Source organism: Aptenodytes forsteri, unplaced genomic scaffold (genome assembly GCF_000699145.1).
Source record: "Aptenodytes forsteri isolate BGI_AS27 unplaced genomic scaffold, ASM69914v1 Scaffold146, whole genome shotgun sequence".
Classification (NCBI taxonomy): Eukaryota; Metazoa; Chordata; class Aves; order Sphenisciformes; family Spheniscidae; genus Aptenodytes; species Aptenodytes forsteri.
The window spans coordinates 7,245,978-7,265,576 of NW_008795128.1; the positions used below are offsets into that span (position 1 = coordinate 7,245,978).

At 36.1% G+C, this 19,599-nt stretch overlaps 1 protein-coding gene across 1 annotated transcript in view; it reads right to left on the minus strand.

Moving 5' to 3' along the window:
* TTBK2 (tau tubulin kinase 2) overlaps window positions 1–19,599 on the minus strand; it is a 72,798-nt gene that overhangs the window by 23,327 nt on the left and 29,872 nt on the right. Inside the window, exons 6-12 of the mRNA XM_019471620.1 lie at window positions 10,604–10,669; window positions 9,930–10,022; window positions 8,804–8,929; window positions 5,572–5,729; window positions 3,769–3,985; window positions 2,149–2,360; window positions 343–946 (exon numbers count right to left, since the gene is read on the minus strand). Of these exons, the coding sequence (XP_019327165.1) occupies window positions 343–946; window positions 2,149–2,360; window positions 3,769–3,985; window positions 5,572–5,729; window positions 8,804–8,929; window positions 9,930–10,022; window positions 10,604–10,669 (1,476 nt within the window). The remainder of the gene's footprint in view (window positions 1–342; window positions 947–2,148; window positions 2,361–3,768; window positions 3,986–5,571; window positions 5,730–8,803; window positions 8,930–9,929; window positions 10,023–10,603; window positions 10,670–19,599) is intronic.

A 19,599-nucleotide genomic window follows, 5' to 3' on the forward strand; every position in this document is an offset into this window, starting at 1 on the left:
TAACACGAATAACTCGGGAATATTTTCACACAGTCTTACAAGTTTTCAGCTTCATCTACAGCAGCAAAGTAGCAAAAAAAATATATATTTTTTTTTTTTTTTTTAATTGAGGCCCGTTTTGGGGCTCATACCTGCAGAACTAATAGCCACTTCCATAGGAGAATGTAAACACTCATGTAACAGAACATGGAAGATCATTCCTCAAGAATCAAGTCCCATATCTGACGAAACTAGGAATTTCTGCTACACTATTGTATTTTAGTCATTGCCTTTTCCCTTACTATCTCCTCATATAATTCTGAATGAAGAGAGGTTCAATAAAACAGTGACCGTTTCTCTTACCGGAGTGATTGCTCCTTCTGCTTGAGCTTCCATAGGACTTGTAGGGGTGGCTGCAAGAAGCTGTCCAGCAGCTCCGGACAGAAGTTCCAATTTATCTGTAAGCTGTTCAGAAGCAGCAGGATGACACTCCATGGCTAGAACAAACTCCACCCCTGAGGTTTGGTTCTTGGCATGGACACTGCTTCCTGCCCAACTACCCTGTCTGGGCTGCTCTTCTGGAGGGGTCTCCTCTAGAACTTGTAGTACCTCCGGCTCTTCATCTGAGGGACTTCCAGTCGCTTTGTGCCCTAAAGTCTCATTTGTCCTGAAGTCCTGCAAGTCCCGTTCCTTATCTATAATCACCCATTCCTTAGAATCAACCTCCTGCCTGCAGGAGCTTAAGTTGACAGCTACAAATCCATTGCTAACACCACCATCAACATGTTCTGGAGAACTAGCTGACACAGGCTTTGAAGCATCTGGAAGATATTCTTCATCATAGTGCCAAACATGGTCCATGCGGGCAGTCACAGGAGCCGGAATGGGTGTTTTCTGAGAAAGAGGAGGAACAGCAGCAACAGGAGTCTCTGCCGCAGCATTCAAGTCTTTCTGCATCTTCTCCAAACTTAAGAAAAGAAGTTAATATCTGAATTAGTTAAGAATTAATTAAATAATGTAAGCTACATTTGAGTTTTTTCAGGAAAGGAAAACTAGATTTATATAAAAATTTGTTGTCATATTTTAGAACAATCTACAATGGTTGAAAGATCCACAATTTGAGACAAATAAAACTGATGTCAAGTAAAAATGGGCAGATGGTCTTAGAAATTTGCACATATTGTACGTGTAATTGTAATGTATCATATTGTATTGTAAATGTAATACCAGAAGGGAGAATAGTAAGTGGATACCAACTCAGCGGTGAGGCTACCACCAAATGTCCACTGTACTTAATTTATGCTACAAAGCAGAGACTCAAAGCAGAACAGAAGAAACAGATGTCTCCAGCAGCAGTTGTTAGATGCTTTCAAGAAGAATGTTATTGATTGTTTTGATTGATTCCTTATTTATGCTTTGCATAACTTGCTTCATCAAACAAATTCACATTCCTAACCCCCCTATGATGTATTTAGAAGGATTTTGCCACTGTCAGCATCTCAGCTGTCTTCTGCTGTCCCCACTCAGCCTCTGCCTTTCAGTCAGATTTCACTGTGTCCTTCTTCCCTTATTCTTTCTACACCTAGGCAAATTGATTGAATCTGTTCTCATACATCTGTCGCTTTTCTACCTTCAAATTCCATTTTAAGACCTTTGTCTTCTATCAAGATTTTTTTTATGTTGGTGCAACACCTTTGAGCATAACTAAACCTGCTGCATGCAGGTAGATTTCTAACTTTACTTCATAACTCCACTTCTTCTAAACTGTCCTTCTCATGTCATATAATCTAATCCCATGTTACCTCTATTGAGCACGTGATGTCACCATTCTTACTTAGGATGAGTTGTACTGACTGTCAAGAGTATCCCACTGAAGAAAAAGGTAATCAACATCAGGATTACACTACTAGGTCTTGAAATAAAAAATTCTCAAGTGTGGAAGTCCGACTTTAACTGTGTACTAGCACTAATCTTTTTTTAAAGAAGCTGCCAAGTGGTGAAAACCATTAATTGAGCAATATTATGAACATAGTAAATAGTTTGCTGTAGCTTGCATAAGCATAACTCAGCAGCTCCATTCCTGGTTTTCACACGGTAGAGGAAAGATGATAGTATCTTAACTACATATCCTGAAAAGATCTAAGCATAAAAATAAAATAATTTCTTTACCAGGTCTCAAGAAATTTGTCAGCATCTGGCTTTGACTCCAACGTCAGACGCTTCTCCAGTTCAAAGCTGTGAATTGAACGTAACTTCCGCACCAGTGGGACATCTCTGTCTAGCTGGGTGGTCTCTGAGCGAACACGAATTGGAGAACCGAGACTTGGTGCATTAAGCATTCCATTCACTGGCCCATGGCTGTTTTCTTCCTCTGTGGCAGCCTGTGGAAAAAGTAAGGTAAAAATGTAACTCACTAGGAGTGGCAAAACAGAGGAAGACAAGGTACTACATGGTGAATACCATCCAGGTTTTTAGCCAGTGACAGGCCAATTTGTATTTGGAATGGTCCTTAAGTTCATGCCATAGTTAAGGTAGTTTAGATATGCTCTTCAGCACACACCTACAAACAGACAAAATACTAGTAATATACTAGTTCTGGGTAGGTCTGAGAACAGGAGTCTCAAAAACCCAGTAATACACTTAAATTTACTCTGATATTTCACACCCATCTCTGAAATTTTCTTTAATAATAGTCTGAAACCTGGCACTTGGTAGCATCTTCAGTCTGCTTTACAGTCAAGTGCACTTATTAAAGAGAAGCTAGTTTCCAAGCTGTCTTTATGATTCCCTGGAGCATATAACATTGTTATATACTAAATCTAGTAGATATTTCTGCGATTTAGAACTATGTTTTAGTCCAACCACATTCCATCTTGCATACTAACTGGACATGATTTAAAGCTGGGAAATCATGATCACCCTTAGTTTCAACAGGTATAACTAATAGAAAATGCCTTTGTTTAAACCAGAGCAATCTCCTTTCTCCCTCTGGTAACAAACAAACAAACAAACAAGCAAGCACATTTGAAAATAGCCACCATGCCTTATTCTTCCCACAACACGTATTTTTCTAGCAAACAAGAAGTAACAGCCTCAAAACTAGACAGCTCTCCTAGGTAAGGAACATTTCAGTAGCAGATCCCTCTTCATGTTCAAACCATTTTTATATCAAGAAACAGCGCTACATTTGTCCGAGTATGAAATGCTGTGATTGTGAGCAAGGGAGACAGGAACCACTTCTCTGAGACCACTTTTCAAAATTAAGCAGCATTCTCTTCTAAAGACTAGCCCATGAACCTCTTTGGATCAGTACAAAGGTATCATATCTTATGGAGACAAAAACATTAAGTGAATTAAATGAATACTGCCAATCACACTGTCAATCTGGCAACTGAAGAATAACATTAAAACGTTTTTTCTACATTCAGTGTCTAACTTCTACACATGCAAGATGCAGGAAATTTGCTTTGGTTTCATTCAGTGAGTAAGAATCAAAATCATGTCTGAAGAACATGAATATTAATAAACTACAAAGAATCTCAAATTATCAGCAATCTACTATTCATCATAAAGACCTGATAAAGTGACACAAGGCCCAAAAGCTTGTCTGCTTGTTCCAGTATATAAATCGCTCTAATAAAATGTGTTAGCTCTACCATAAATCTTGTTTTCTTAGACCATTCTAGCTAATCAATATTAGTAAGACTGCATTATTAATTACATCTTATGTGCACTATGAGGACAGGAAACTGTTTGAAGATGGTCTTCACCATGCAGATTTGTAAGTACCTTACAGACTCCTAGTTTTATCTTATTTCTATTTGCATCCATTTCTTCCCAAACGTCTTTTTCCTGAGGACGCTGATGCCCAGGGGATCCAGGCAGTTTCTCTGGTGAGACACCAACTGGAATACCATTCTCTCCATCACTGAGCTGTTCATCAGGAAACACTTCATCTGTGTTTTCTCGCAGCAAATCTCCTGGGATAGGAGTGGCATTGGCAATTCTACAAAAGTTGTTTAAACAAAAAAAAAATTGGAAAGGTAAAAGTTTTGAGACTCTAATGTGTTTCTTGAAATTATTTTCTACTCTATTAAAAGAGAGAAACAAACAAAAAATTACAAGCAAAAGCATGCTTCTGTAGAAAACTAAATCTTGTAAATTATTTAATATAAAAACCCCTACTTCTTGGCTTTCACAATTCATGTTTCTGTAATTTAGGCACATAACAAAAGGTGTAAATCAAAACCCAATCATTTAAAAGCTGGTTTTTCGAATGTTTTCAAAGCAACTTCTGAGAAAATGTGTTAGAGATCAGGTCCAGGCTCAACTTCACTCCTGACTCTTCTACACATATTTTGCTATTCAAAAAACTTAATGGCAACTTTCATAATATAGTTTCCTTTTCCCCAAAATTTGGTAGAATAACAAAAGATACTGTGCGAGGAAGAGAGATCACTCAGCAAACTAAATGCAGTTTTAATCACTATTCTTATCAAAATGCTATTTTGGTCCAATTACTGATAATCAAAACAAGCATAATGCTAACAAGACATTACATTTTAATTAAAGTTCTGTAGTCCCAGTGACTTGGGGCTAAATGGGGCTAAGGCTTAGCTCATCTGAAACTGAAGCAATGCTATTCCTAAAAAGTGAATGGTCAGAAGGTCAATTAAAAGCCATTCAGTCATTTACAGTCACCGAAATTGTTAACTGCAAACAAGACTATCAATAACTCCAGTGTGATGCTTAGTGTGATAATGGGGCTGAATCATATGCAAAATCCCTGTCTACTTCAGTGTGTTCAACAATGCACACCGTACAACTGTGTAATATTAACACCAGTTAATGTCTTGACTGACATTTATTTTCACACTTCTTTTTTTTTAAATTACCTTGAAATACTGGGAATGTAATACATTCTACACGAATTTCTGGCATTTTTCAGCCTTACTACACTATCAAAACTCCCACGTCACAACCTTCGTCACTCTTAGATAAAAAGTTGATCTACTCAAGGCCTAGAACAGGCACAAAGTCTTCCTCCTCACCCATAAACACCTCTGTATTCTCCAATCCCCCGAGATGAGTATGGGTGTAATTAAACATGACATCTCGTCCAACTTACTTAATTACAGAAGGTCTCAAAGACCACATTAAATATTATTTTAAACATGACCAAAATCTATCTCCAAATTTCCTATAAAGATCCATTCATTTTTCAAAGTTACAAGGAAATTGCAGCTAGTAGTTTATTCCAAACTCACAGAAAACAATGGGTTTATTTCCAGGCAGTTAAACTCAGGATGCATCATTTAGTTTCACGAAATATGATTTAGCAAACGATGGACTAGCAAATTTACATGCAACTTCCTGAGCTGCTATTTTTTTATTGCTATAAATTTAGGACTGCAGTGCTGATCTTTCAGGATAGTATAAACAGGAACCCTAAAAAGGGAAATACTTCAAATTCTCCCAGACCTCCATCCCTCTATTTATTCAACATCCTGCAGAAAAAACTTAAATTATGGAGATAATCTCCCTTTGGTACTCTGCGGCTGCTTTTTACGTGACCACAATGTGCATACATACCCAATTGCAGCCGGAGTAAGACGAGTGTGTAACTGAGGTGTGGTTGAAGTTGTTGTTGTTGTCAGAGAGCCATCAGTTCCACTCTTCTCCCAGTCAAAAGGGTCACTTTCAATAACCCCAAACGTTTTCATGCTGTTGTCAAACACAGACATGAGAAGCTAAAAATGAAGAACAAAGTTAATAAGCTTCATTTTTGTCTAAGAGACCAAGCAATTAAGAAATATCCTCCTGTAATACTTTAACATCTCTTCAAGATTTTGACTGACAATAATTTTCAAAAAAATGGACAGTTCTTTATATTAACCATTTCTCATTTTCCAAGGTTTCAAAGTCAAGATATGCAAAATTCTGATTTAAAAAAAAAAAACAAACCACCAAAAAAACCACATCTGTGTTTTTATCAGTAAAGAGAGGCAAAGATATACCATAGGCTTCCATAAAAAGACAGAAAGACACGCACAGAGGCATGACTACATTGCTGCAGAAAAACATCCAATGGCTCTCCAGCAGAGGAAGATAAAAGAATATGTTCGGTAACACCATTAGAAACCAAGAAAATGAATGAGGAGTACGTAGGGAAGGATACTGATTTGCTAATTCATACATTTCTGTCATTTAGAACGACGTATCATTTACTTTATCTAATGCTGACATTCATCCCACAGAAATGTCACACTGGAAACTTTCCACCGTCATTTTATGCTATGAAAAAGCACCTAGAACAATTTGTGTCCATGACAGAGAAAGAAATTGCATCTACTTTCCTCTCCCTGTGAAAAAACTTTGTCTCATTCTAGTCACTGGTGGGAAGGCTGTGTCCATATCACATCATCTCTTACTCTGTAACATTTCTAAAATTAATCTTCCCCCCCCCCCCCCCCCCCCCCCCGAAAAGCTAAAACTTCAGTTTTCATTCTTTCGTCCAGTCTAGGATGCTGAAAATTTTTCTCTGGCCTCCTTTAAAAACACATATCCTTTGGCAACTTAAAACAGATGGGAAGTTTGGACCATTTTTCTTGTATAAAGTGGTCGTATCCATTTTATCCTTACTCTCAAGAACTTTTGGTGTGCCATCTATCCCAGTCAGTTCTGAAACCCTACTGAACTGCACAAAGCCATAGTTCACTCTCTGTCCCATACGTACTCTCCTTTATTCTCCTCTTCCTGTAAACCTTAAGCAGGCTCTCTTAAATCAATTTTAAGGCCATTCTCTGTTAAATCTTTTCTACAATTTCTGCTGTAATGCAAATACAAACTCAAATGCTCAATGATGTCAGGACGCTGAGGCAATGTGTGCATAAATACCTGAATAAAATAAACATATCTGACACTGCCAAATCAAACGTGGATTCTGGGCCTATGTCATGAACTTTTTAGACTGTAAACTCTTCAAAGCAGGGATCTTGACCATGTACATTCTTGTTCAGTGCCTAACCATACATATGAACAAAGAAGGATACATATTGAAGGTATGAATAGCATTGCTACAACAAATACTAGTTAAGAGAGACCAGAGCTTAAATTACCATGGAAAGTAAAGCGCTTTCTCACGGCTCTAAGTAAAACGACCCTGCTCTGGTCTATAGCACATGAGCAAGACCATGTCAGAAGGCTCAGGCTGCAGCTACGCAACTGCAAATGTTCCATGACCAACCAGAGGACTGTAGATTACTGGGCTGTCTCTATCATGGAGAAACTCTGTCCTGGTATCACGTTAATCCCTGAATGCATGTGATGTGTTAGACACAAGTAGACCACAGAAAAAGGTTTTGCAAAAATATGCCTGTGTATATGATTTATTGTTCAGGATATATAATGTAAATAAAAAACATATTTACCAGCCTACAATCAAGGTTTTTCTATGCAACATCAAAATTTCTGCAATCAGTAATTTTTACCATAGAAGAAAAAAATAAATCTGATTCATCTTTGTAACTAGGCACACAAAACACTCAGAACTTTCTTAATCATTTTCCTCACTGAATTGTAAACTATAAATTCCATGGAAATTTGTAATAGAAAAGGAAAAAAAATCAAGGTATTTATTTTTCAGGAACATTGAACATTTTCTGTATTTGTAGTAAGATTTTTTTACATTCAAATTTTTGCGCAAAAATTGATTTTTTTTGCAAATGTGCAGAAGAACATACCAGTACATTTAGAGACATTCACTTACTAACAGGAAATTAGTTATCCCCTGAGATTTTCAGTTCTTGTTTCGAATCTTATGTATCTTGACTTCTCCATTAATCTTACCAAGGAAAGCACAGGAATCATTCTTATCAAAGTTACAGTTCCAGAATTAGTCAGAATGATTTATTTATTTAGTCGTACCAATTCAGCTTGCACACCAGCAGAAAACCATTCCTTCTGGTTTTGCTGAGTCAGTGAGTTGAACAAACGCACAGAGGCAGACAGGTAATGCAAGTGGGAAGCTGACACGAATGTGTTTCTGGGAGCCAGAGGGAAGGCTCACAGGGACAACTTGTCGTGGTGTGATGTTAGATCAGTTCAACCTCTCCCACAGTTCGAGAGACTGAAAAAAACGCTCAGTCTCTCCCTCCCTGCTTTTCCTGAGCATTCCTCTGCTGCTTTCCACATACTGGTATAGAACAAAGTTCTATCTTTGAATTTTATTTATTGTTAAATCATGGGTCAACACTGAGTAAGACATATTCTACAGCATATCCTCTCGGCGCCTATCACCTTATCACTGAGCTGAGGCTGTCTATTTCAGCAGGCAATACTCTCTTAAACAAAGAAAAATGACTAGTTTTCTGGTGATTTCTGTAGGCGATACTTCAGTCTTAAAAACCCACCACGGCTGCATGTTGTGCTCTAGCTGTATATATTGTAGGTGCTGAGCTCCAGATTTTGGAAAACTGCCAGAATGACTATCACTGAGAAAACAATCTGATCGATTTAACTTAAGGAGCACCCACTAGAGGTTACAATAGTAGGATAGCACGCGAACCTAACAGAATACTGACTGCAAAGCAACTGTCAATTGCTTTTAGAAACTTAACTGCCTTACTCTTCCCAAATGGAAAAAAAGGACGTCTTTGAACCCAGAAGTTTTTGTGGCACTAGATGGTCATTAAAATAACTTTGTGGTGGCACAATCCATAATCACTACCAAGACTCCACAATGAAATCAAAGGAAATTGAAGATTAAATAGCATAAAATTCTGCTATTTAAAAATCAGAAAGACAAAATAGTAAAAATGTTTACCTGATAATCAGGCTTTGTAAAGTAATCTAAATTAGAAATGTGATCCAGAAAGATGTTGAATTCTTGAGGAAGATGTTTCAACATAAGTCTGTGCTCGTACCTTTCTTTAATGGAGCCCACTTGCTCCTAGGAGTAGATAACACAAACATTAACACGCCTTCATTTTCTGCTAGAACATATTCACCTTGTATCTTACAGACATTCAATACGCTACTGGCCAGAAAGATGGGTAAGTACATTACACTGAATAGTACTGAGGAAGGCCATTCTACATCAGATAGCAAGATAAGAGATTCTGTCATTGCCCTCAGTACACATGCAAAATAATGTACAAACTTCAGATTCAGTATGAAATGTCATTTAATTTTCTGCTGTGTTTAATGCTGCCTGATATCAAGGACTGTCATTAGACACCAAACCCTTGTAAAAAGCATGTTTTAAAGATTTAAATACCCTGCTACATCATCTGAAGTTCAGTCACTTTTTGGTGTATATTTGGTCATCACAGTATACTGCGTAAGATTAGTAAATCCTGTTCAGTGTAAGATGAGTAAATCAAAACCAAAAAAGAGACACTACCTATATACCACGTTGTCATCTACCAATGCATAAACCACATCAGAGAGTAACTTTGTTTCAATCTTATTTCAAAAGAAGTTGAAAGAAGTAGTAATAGGCTAATTAGACATTGTTTCTTCGCATACCTCACCTATGATATATGACTAAAGGCACTACTGCATATTGACCGATACACTTCTGTTCATCAGCAAATAAGAAATGCCCATTTCACAAATAATCAAAATAGATAAGAAATTCTAAATGTATGATAGGTGAAATCAAAAAGTACTCAAGTGAAAACAGGAAAATTAAATAAGTGGCATATATACACTTACTTTTGCCTTTTAAAACATTTGCAAACTAGAAGCACAATCCACGTCCTGCCTAGAACAGTTCATAAAACTTGATTGCTTTTTATACCATAACACTAGCAATGAGAACTAACACTAGAAAACACTGGAAAATGTAATGTCAAAATTAATGAACCAGTGATTCTTAGTGGAATCTTTATCACAGCATTCACTTGCAAAAACTCCCTCATGCTCTTTGGTTTCACTTTTAGGTTTACCTTATCTTTTATTTTTCTCCAAGGCAGTTGCCCAACCACAAATTCCACCAACATGTAGAACAGGGACCAGAGGTCATCATGCCGACCCATTTCCTGTGAAAAAGAAATATTATTCTAATGCATCTTACAAATACCTGTAAGACAAAAGGGAAGATAGATTCTTTACTGCTCTGGAGACTTAAATTATTCTATATAAAAATAATCAACACTGCAAAACAAGTTTTTATAATTAAATCCAGCAACTATTTTAAGTAGAAACATACAAGTAAGTTTCCATAAGAAGACACGAGAAACAAAACAGAAGTGGAAGTGTGTTAAAATAACATTGCAAATCTCTATACTGGAAGAGCTGTTTATTCCAATTTCTTTAGTCTATGATGTTAAGACGACATACTGGACATTATGTATTTTATAAAACTCAGTAACTTCACCTTTTTAATTTATTAACTTACAATACAATTGAACACCAAAGGTAACTATTAAAACCACTATTATTTCTACAAGAACTTTTTTACCCTCGACTACTGTGTATTATCCTTTCCCCAAATTTGTAAGTATTAATTTCTACATAATAAATACACACATAAGAATACAAAAAAGGAAATCATTAGGAACTGTGTTACTGACTGCTTTCAGCTACATGAGATGGATATGATATAGATTGGGATACTCACTCTGTTTCTATGAGCATTGATCGATGCGTATCGTACTGTTCCTCGAAAACCAGCGACAGCTCGGGGCTGTCAAAGAATAGAAAAAGAAGATTCTCATTGTCAGAGATAAACCCTGACTACTTAACTTGGCATCTACAAAGTGAGTATGGAGCCACAACAAATATCATTTGAGACTTTCTGTTTTGTTTCAATTTACCGTGTTTCTACAAGTTCTCAGTGGAAATCTAAGTAGGCACCACAAAGTGACATATGTCATAGTTTTTTAAACCATCTATTTATGTCAGTTTTTGCTCTCCACAGGCATCAAGTCCTGTTTACCTCAGCCCTCAAAAAAGCTATATGGCAGAACTATTCCTCTTTTTTCTCCAATAATGAAATTATTTCTTGGTTTTAACTATTAGAGGTTTGAGTTTTTAAATTCTGACAGGATCTAAACCATAATGATTTCTTCCACTTTGCTAAAATACACCAATATTATGTGGTATGAACAGACGACCAGCCATTTATTGAAATTGCTAGCAACATTTTCACAAATTATTTTCTGAACTAGCAAACCAATCAATTTTTTGAGAAATTCCAAAAGCAGGGAAAGCCACAGGTAAGTCTCAAAGCTGTGACTGAGCAATAAATAGCAAGGGCTGCACTATAGGCACCAATTAAAAATATTGCTTTCTTTTCTAGTTTCTGAATACCAAAATTTCCTCCCTGACACTCTAGATACTGTATGATCATAAGTCAATTGGTGTTTTATAATCACAGAATATATTTTCCCATCCTTCTTTCCTTCAAATAAAATGTTACAAAAAGAATTATATAATTGATAATAGTCATAATTACTACATATTTACAATTAAAAAAAAAAAAACCAAAACTGTGGTGTTATTACTTTGCCCAAGACAGATATCCAATCCATGCTACCCCCTTAATTAATCATTCTATACAGAGAGAACTGCCAGAACTGCTAAATTTGCTTTCTTTTACACAGTCTTATCTTCCCAATCAATAATTCTTTTTGTTTCCTCTAACAGTGAATGTGAGAAACTTGAATTACCTTCCTCACCTCTTACTTGTACTTAGGGGGGTATTGGTGATCTGTCTGCCTGCCCCAGACTCATGACAATTCTTAAAATTCTTAAATTTTAAAAAATTTTGCACAATACATTGAAAAGTCTGGTTTGATATATACACAAAGATAACCACAATACAAAATTATTACCCTATTAAGATAAAACACTTCAGTCTCTCCCCACCTATATATACAGGTATAATTTCCTCTTATCCACCAAGAGACGCTACACTGACAGCTATCATTTCAGTACGTCAGGAGCTGCCATTACTGTCAGTAACCTCATCAATTAAATCCAGCAGCATTATGCAGCAACGTCTTTAAAAAGGATTCAACAGCCCATCTAATCAATGTCTGCTAGAGTGGTATGATGAGAGCTGAACCAGCATTAGTTAAGGTGGAGAATATTTTCTAGGATGTTCTTAACATGAGCAGGTTCTCAGACAATATTCCATAAATCTTAGGTTTTGCATGTTGTCATAAAGTTTAAATGGTGCTTGGAACACATTTTGTGTTCAGGCAGGACAGACAATTGAGTTACTATCTTAAATCTTCTAAGTATGTCATATTCCATACTGAACTTTACTCTGAAATGAAGCATAACACTGTAGTTGCAGAAATTTCACAGTACCATGCAATTATAGAAAGAATAGCTCAAAATGCTTTGGAACTGCTAAATTTCAGGAGAAACTAATTTTTTCAAAAAAAGGACTTAAGTCTCCTTCTTAGTAGTTCTGAAGATTGACAAACCATCCAAGTAAGAATAACACAGCATTGCTGCCAAGACAATCAAAATACAGATAAATTTCCAAAAAGATGCAGTTTGATGTATAGCACTTCTTCAGAAGGGCACTGAGAGCTTAACTTTAAAACACCCGGAAATATAAATTCAGTAAATCCCAAGAGCATAAAATTTCAGAAGATGAAACCAAATGCTTACTGTCTTCAGCCTCTGGTCTGAATGTTAAAAAGGAAGGACTATATTCAGTTTTACTAAGTTAAATATTTCCATTCTCCTGAGAATAATGAAAAATATGAAAACTAGGATGAAATGAGGCTTTTATTCCTAGGGTAACAACTTCAATTTCTACTTGATAACTAGCACAAAAACATTCCAGTTGCCTGACAAGGAAATAAAAAAAGAGTAAGAAATGACATATGGAATCTAAATTATCCCATCCAGTTTACAAAAACTAGCAATCTGACCTATCCAGTTCTGTCCTGGGGGAGTAAAGTCCATATGAGGAATTTCATTGTGTGCCAACTCAATTGCTTTTGAATGTTAAAGTCACTGCCATTCTTAGACATTCCAATGAAATTATTTGCCCTAAGATGATTTCAATTATCTGAGAATCACCTGGCTGGGGGGGCGGGGGGGGGGAAGCATGAATACTGTTTCTATATATTAGCTTATCATGAAATGAATTCTGAATTCTTTACCCCAGCAAGGATATCTAAACCCTTTTACAATCTCTTGCCTTAAGGTATAGTTTGTATAAATCTGACTTAAGAGCATCTGTAACTCTGTTACATTTTAAGACACAATGAAATACCTTTTTGTGATGGAGCTGGTCACTATTTAATAGTGGTATTACAATGCCACACAACAACAATAAATTAATTCTATTATGTCACTAACAACATCAATGATGGCTCTGATAGCTCAAATCAAGTTTGCCCAATTCAGAATAGCATTTATAGACTTCTGAGCATTTGCAAAACTTCTGAAACTGTTTCAGAGCTCTTTATGTGTCTCACAATGGCTCATGTAGTAAAAGAGAAATATTACAGACAATAATAGCAACTTCCTGAATGATTCACCACATTTTTTCGAATAAAATACCCCTCTGCTATTACTGATCATCTTACTTTGTTTTTAGACACCTCCATATTTTTCCTACCTGAGCTCACTTGCCACCAATTGGGGAAAAAAAAAAAAGCCTTGCAGAAACATTGTTTATAGTATTGTCTTCTAGATGCCTTATCTAAGAAAGCTGCTACCTGCAGCAATTGAGCTTCCTTAAAGCAGATTTCCTTGTTGAGAAAAAAGCTTAATAGGTCCATTTTTTTCCGTCATTACAGGTGACCTATTAATACAACCAACAGAATAACAGAATCTATGGCATTTTTGGAGCATACACCTGTAAAGGGCATTTGTACTAAAGAGACGGTGAATCGTACATTTGAATACACCTGTGAATTCCACTGACACCCTTGATTAAAATGGAGCACATCTATGTTCCTTTCCATGACAAATGCCATAATCAACATTCTCCTGTTTTTTCACTTGAAATTTAGGGGGGGGGGGTTCTTATCAGTTAGAGACTAGGAGCAACCACCACATCCAGGAGCTGTCTCAATTGCGGGGATCCATTAACAGTCCACTCAGCAGTGGATTCCATTCTTCAGCTCTTCCACATTTAACAGTTTTATTTAGCTTGCATTCATTTCTATTTATTTATTGTAACTATTGTTATGTTTTTTCTTCAGACAGAGTAAGAACACTTTTGAAATAGACAACACTCAAATTGGCACAGGAAGAAATGGGAAATTAGGGAAGAGTTCTTAGATTCTAGAGTCATACTTTCTGCAGAAAAAAGAATTCCTACAAAACTTTGCCTTAAATCCCAGGTATTAAATTAGTGGTAATGGTCATACAGATCACATGATTTAGTTCTTTTATTAGAATAAGGGATATAATTTTTAAGAAGGCTAGAGTTCTTCCATACTTATATTTGACACAAAACATACTTCGCAAGTCTCCTACAAAACTGTAACTTGTTTGGATCAGTTTACATAAAAAAGTTTTTTCTAATAAAATTAGTTCAAGCAGTGATCTGGAAGTCAGAACTGTCTCAGATTTGATTACTATCACTAAACTCTACAAACGTAAGTTAAAATAAATTATTTTGTAGATACATGCATATGAAGCAAATCCAATGACTATGAAGAATTTTTCTACACATAAAGGTACTTTTTAATGTAACATCAGCTTTCTTTGGAGGTGGCCCTGCCCTGGAAACACACGACAATGTCTTAAACAAACTACATGCAGGAAATTAGGAGTTCCTAGAAAAGTGAACTATTTCCTCTAAGCACTGAGGTTTGCAGATTCCTGGGAGACACTATGCTTACAAACCAGCAGTTTACGACTGCTGCTTCCTCGGAGGGGCTGTGGAGGAGGCAAATCACACTCCTTAGCTCAGTTTAATATCTCTAGATAAATGTTCTGGGTTTATTGCTCTGCGCAATGTTGGAAATGTTATGCAGAGCAAAACGTTAACTTTTTACTGCAGTCATGGAAACTAGATAATAAACATGAAAAAATAAAACAATAATGATTCTTTACTTTATATCTGACACACACCACGGTTCTTCCTATCAGTCAGGCAATGACTGAGAATTCTTAAGTGTCTTCAGATTTGGATTGAGAAACCAGCTCAAGCAGTGAACCCCAGCTCCTCGGTGCTGCCTCTAAAGCAGAGTTCTAAAGCACATAGGGGTGTGGGTAAGAAGCAGCCATCTACATTACCTCTATTTCCCTTTGTTAAAGGCAGAATCCTCCTTTCTTATCTTTTCCCTTTAAAAAGTCAATTTCCTAGTTCTTTTACCCAACCAGAATATATTTCCAGGATTGGAACTATACACAGTTCCAATTCTTTGGAACCATTTTTCATACCAAATGGCTTCAACAATTCACATTCGCATCTCCCCTTTTTTGTGGATATAGGCTTTGCAATCTAATTTAATGCCTAGCATGTGTTAGCACCCATTTAAAGTAAATGAAAATTTCAGGAATCATCTGGGTAAGGAAAGATCAAGCAGTTGAAATACAATTGCCATTACAATTTATTATACATCTCAATTAGTTTTCACTGTATATACAGTTCTTCAAACCCACACTTTTAGCTCTATATAAAAACCACATCAGACACTAATAACAGAATACTTGCACCTAGAACTCTTTTATCAACCCATCTCCTACCAGTTGTCAGTGTGATATATTATTTGGACTCAGATCTACCTAAACAAAAATTGTGATTTCCAAAAATTGAATGCAGCTGTCTGATCCTATGCTACCTAGTTCCAGCAGAAGCTGGGTAACAAGCCAAGTTAACATCGTTTACAAGTTTACGATTAAATTTTGCTATTGTGGGTTCTAACAGACATGTGGTGACAAATGAAAATTTAACTCCAACTGCCTGTGCTGTAAAGAGCATCACCATCTCTAAGACAGCAATATTTGATACATGAACCAGCTCCCGAGCTACTCAGTTTTCAATCTGGAGTATTTACTTAGCCAATGTGATGCACTAGCTGAAAATGGCAATCATTCCAAAGCTGATTCATGAGCAGACAAAAAGTCTGGTGGGCTGGAGGTGGTAACAACCTACTAAGTGTCTGTCACAAACCTGAACTTACTGCAGTGAAAAATCACACAGGATAAATCTGCCGTGTGTATGTTTGCTTTGCCCTGTGCAATCTTTCCTCTTCCTCTTATACCAGCAGCTGAAGCAGAGATTACTGTAAGAGGAAGACTACCTAACATAAGCCAGCTAATGCTCTGGCAGAGAATTTACCCAGACAGCAGAATATTGTTTTACTTATCTCCGTAAGTAAAAATTTTATGGTTGTTCTGCATTACGGGAAGTCCTGTGCTCTTAGCAGACTGGAGAACCGAGACCTTCATTTTTAATTGTTTTGTACATATGATATTTAGTATTTATAATGATAATACCATACATTAAAGAGTTGCATCAATCCAGTAGTACACCTATTTCAGTAGTAGACTTATTTTCAACTAAGGATGAGAAGCAAAAGGTCTCAAGCAAGCTAATGTACATAAAATAACACACTTTCCTTCTTTTCTTTTAAACTATTCAAAATAATTTTTCATAACTCAGCAGAGAATTTAGTCCATAGCTCAGAAAGAATTAGAAACTAAAGTTTCTGTTTTGATTTTGGTTCGCTTCTATTTTCACAAGGAAACAAATTTTACTGGACCAAACCATCTGTCTTTCCACTATAACAGCTTTTAATTTCAAACAAATAGAAGAGCTCTCAAAGACTTTCAGTTCCTGCAAGTTTAATGAAAATTGGTGATTAAAGACAGAACCCAAATTAGTACCTTGACACAGAGGCAGATAGCTAAAATTCAATTAAAATGGCTCACATCCATCTTGAGGGACACCAATCAGTTGGTCAGTCAGGATGCATTTTAGATGGCAAGTAAGCACATGCCTAGTCCCAAAACTGTACTGGTCAGAAAGGTAGGGTGTAGTATGAAGCTGAAAATACTAAGAAATTTGGAGGGCATAAGGGAAGCAGTACACAAAACCATAGGAAAGCAGTAAGTTTCACCATTCATAGAATAATTTTTTTTTTCAAAGATAATATCAAATCTCAGTGGAAAAATTATTTCTCTTTTTTTTAAAGAGAATTAAAGCCCATTCCCATCAGCATCTGTCAGTTCTATAGAAAATAAAGGAACTGCTATATCAGAACATAGAACAGCTATACTGCACACCAGAATTTCTAAATTAAGTTGTTCAATGATTGTTTAGATATGATACCAGTGTTCTGCACACCACAGGAAAGGAGAAAAAAACCCAATATACCGCAACAATTACAAAGTATTGTATTATGAGAATTAAATCTTTTTCATATCTCAACTATTTATCAACCTGTTCCTTCAGGCAGGATATTAATAGATTGTGTATTCTTTTTATTTTTCACCCAAAAACCCCCAAACACCAGGTCACAAAGAATCTTCCTCTCAAAGAAATAACCATAAATGATGTTCTTAAGATTTTCATTTTGTTTAATTATTGCAAGAATATTCCATAGAGATGTTACAAAATAATATCACACCACATTAAATTCATATATCCATTCTACTTGTGTCACCTTCTAAGTCAATTCATAATGCTCTTTTTTCATCTTTTACATTAACTCACTACCTGCCTTTTTCACCTTGTACTATCACACACGAGACAACAGCTGCCTGTCTCTATAACACTGATTTCCTTCATTTCTTCTTTGTCAGTAATACAATCAAACTTGCAAGGATTATGTTCAGTGGATGCTGAGAATGCTACATATATGCATTATAAGATTGTGCCTTAAATAATCTCCCTCTATGTCCTTGAAGGAGGTTATGGCAGACAAACATAGTAAATAGTGTTACACTGGTAGGTATAACACAGCTATGCATTACTTCAAAAACTTTTGAACCCTAAGAATTTAATAGTTATTTTAATCTCTTTATTAAAAAAATAATGTCTGCACAAACCTCTCCAAACTAACTCCCTTGTCTCCCCTATAAAGTTATGACTAATTCAGAAATGGAGCCTCAAATGACCAATGTAATTCTTTCAACTCATGCAGATTCCTGCTTATAAAACCAATAAAACAAAGGGCTCTTGGCTTAGTCTCTCCAGCAAATAACTATTTCCATAGTTATTGGGATTTAAGAAACAATAAAGATCAATTAAGCTCCAGTCTTTGCCGACTTAGATGACATGAGGGAAAGAATTAAGGAGTATGTGTAGGTTATTTAAGAATGAGGCTATATGTTTACATCTTGAATTGAATGGCTCTGATATTATATAATAATTCCTTTGCTACAGAACTGGAAGTTATAAAGAAAAGACAGTCATCTTAGACTCTTCAACAGAACTCCATTTACTGAAACAAAGCTTTTTTTCTTTAAAGTAGTTGATAGCTTTTTAAAAACTGAACTATCAAATACTTAGCTCAGAATTTGGAAGGAAATCTTGCAAATGTCATCTAATTCCAAAAATATATGTAATGTAGTCTGACTGATGCAGATTTAGTGAAGAAAAGCTGAAAACATAGTTTTAAAATATTTGTTCTTTAGACATTGCCTTTGTCCTACAGTAGCAAAATGTACAAAATTTAATTTTATAGACATGGAAAGGCAGAAGTGGGCTATAACAGGAAGGAACAGTCAGGTTTCAAAAAAAATTACCCCAGCCCTCTCTTCCAACGCTACTTTTGAATCATTATTTAGTAATAAAAATATTTATTTTAGAAACAAAGAACATACAGTACATAGTTATTTTCAGGAGCTTAATGCATTCTATTTGGCAGCTGAATTATATCACATACATCTCTATTGCTCCTTCTTTTATTTTTATTTGTGCCATAATAGCTGAACTGATTTTGCTAATTGCTGGAAAACACACAATCAGTGCAACAACATTATTCAAAAAAAATTAAGATTTACACACTAAAGATTTAAAATACTCCTTTGTTTATAATTTCTTGTTCATTCTATGCCTTTCTGCTGATTTGTAGAGAGTTCAGTACAAAACTATTACTTATTTTTAATGTTTTACAGTCCCAGCTCTTGAATCTTCCCAAGAAGTGCTGAAGAGAAGTGTTAGGAGGCTGACTCAAAATACATGATTAAGATGCCTGTTCTATGGTTCAAGTTAAAACTGCAACTTGCCAACTTATTCCATCATGTCAAACTCCTCAGTAAGCCAGTAACAATGAAAAATTGGACATAATCTAGCTTTGTTGCATCACACCCCACTTCCCTGTCACGTCTTCTTCCTCACTTCATATAGATTAGAACAAATATTTCTAAAAACTGTTTCAAGAAGCAGCTGACCCAGCGCAATGCTCTACAGAGACAGACACTACTTTTGGTCCTGGCAGAGCATAGTGGTCTTCCCAGGCTAGATAACCCACACAAAGCTTCACACTAATACAGAGGAACTACTGCCAGATTTAAAGTTCACTGAGGCATTTACATGACACCTTTGAGGTTATCACCAAATGTTTCTTGTTCTTTGTTTCAGCACCTGCTATCTTCACTTCTGCAGTAGAGGAGGAGTGAGGCGGGTAAATAATACTCATTCTCAGTCACCCTTTTCCCACTCCTTCTCCTCCTGTTTTTCCC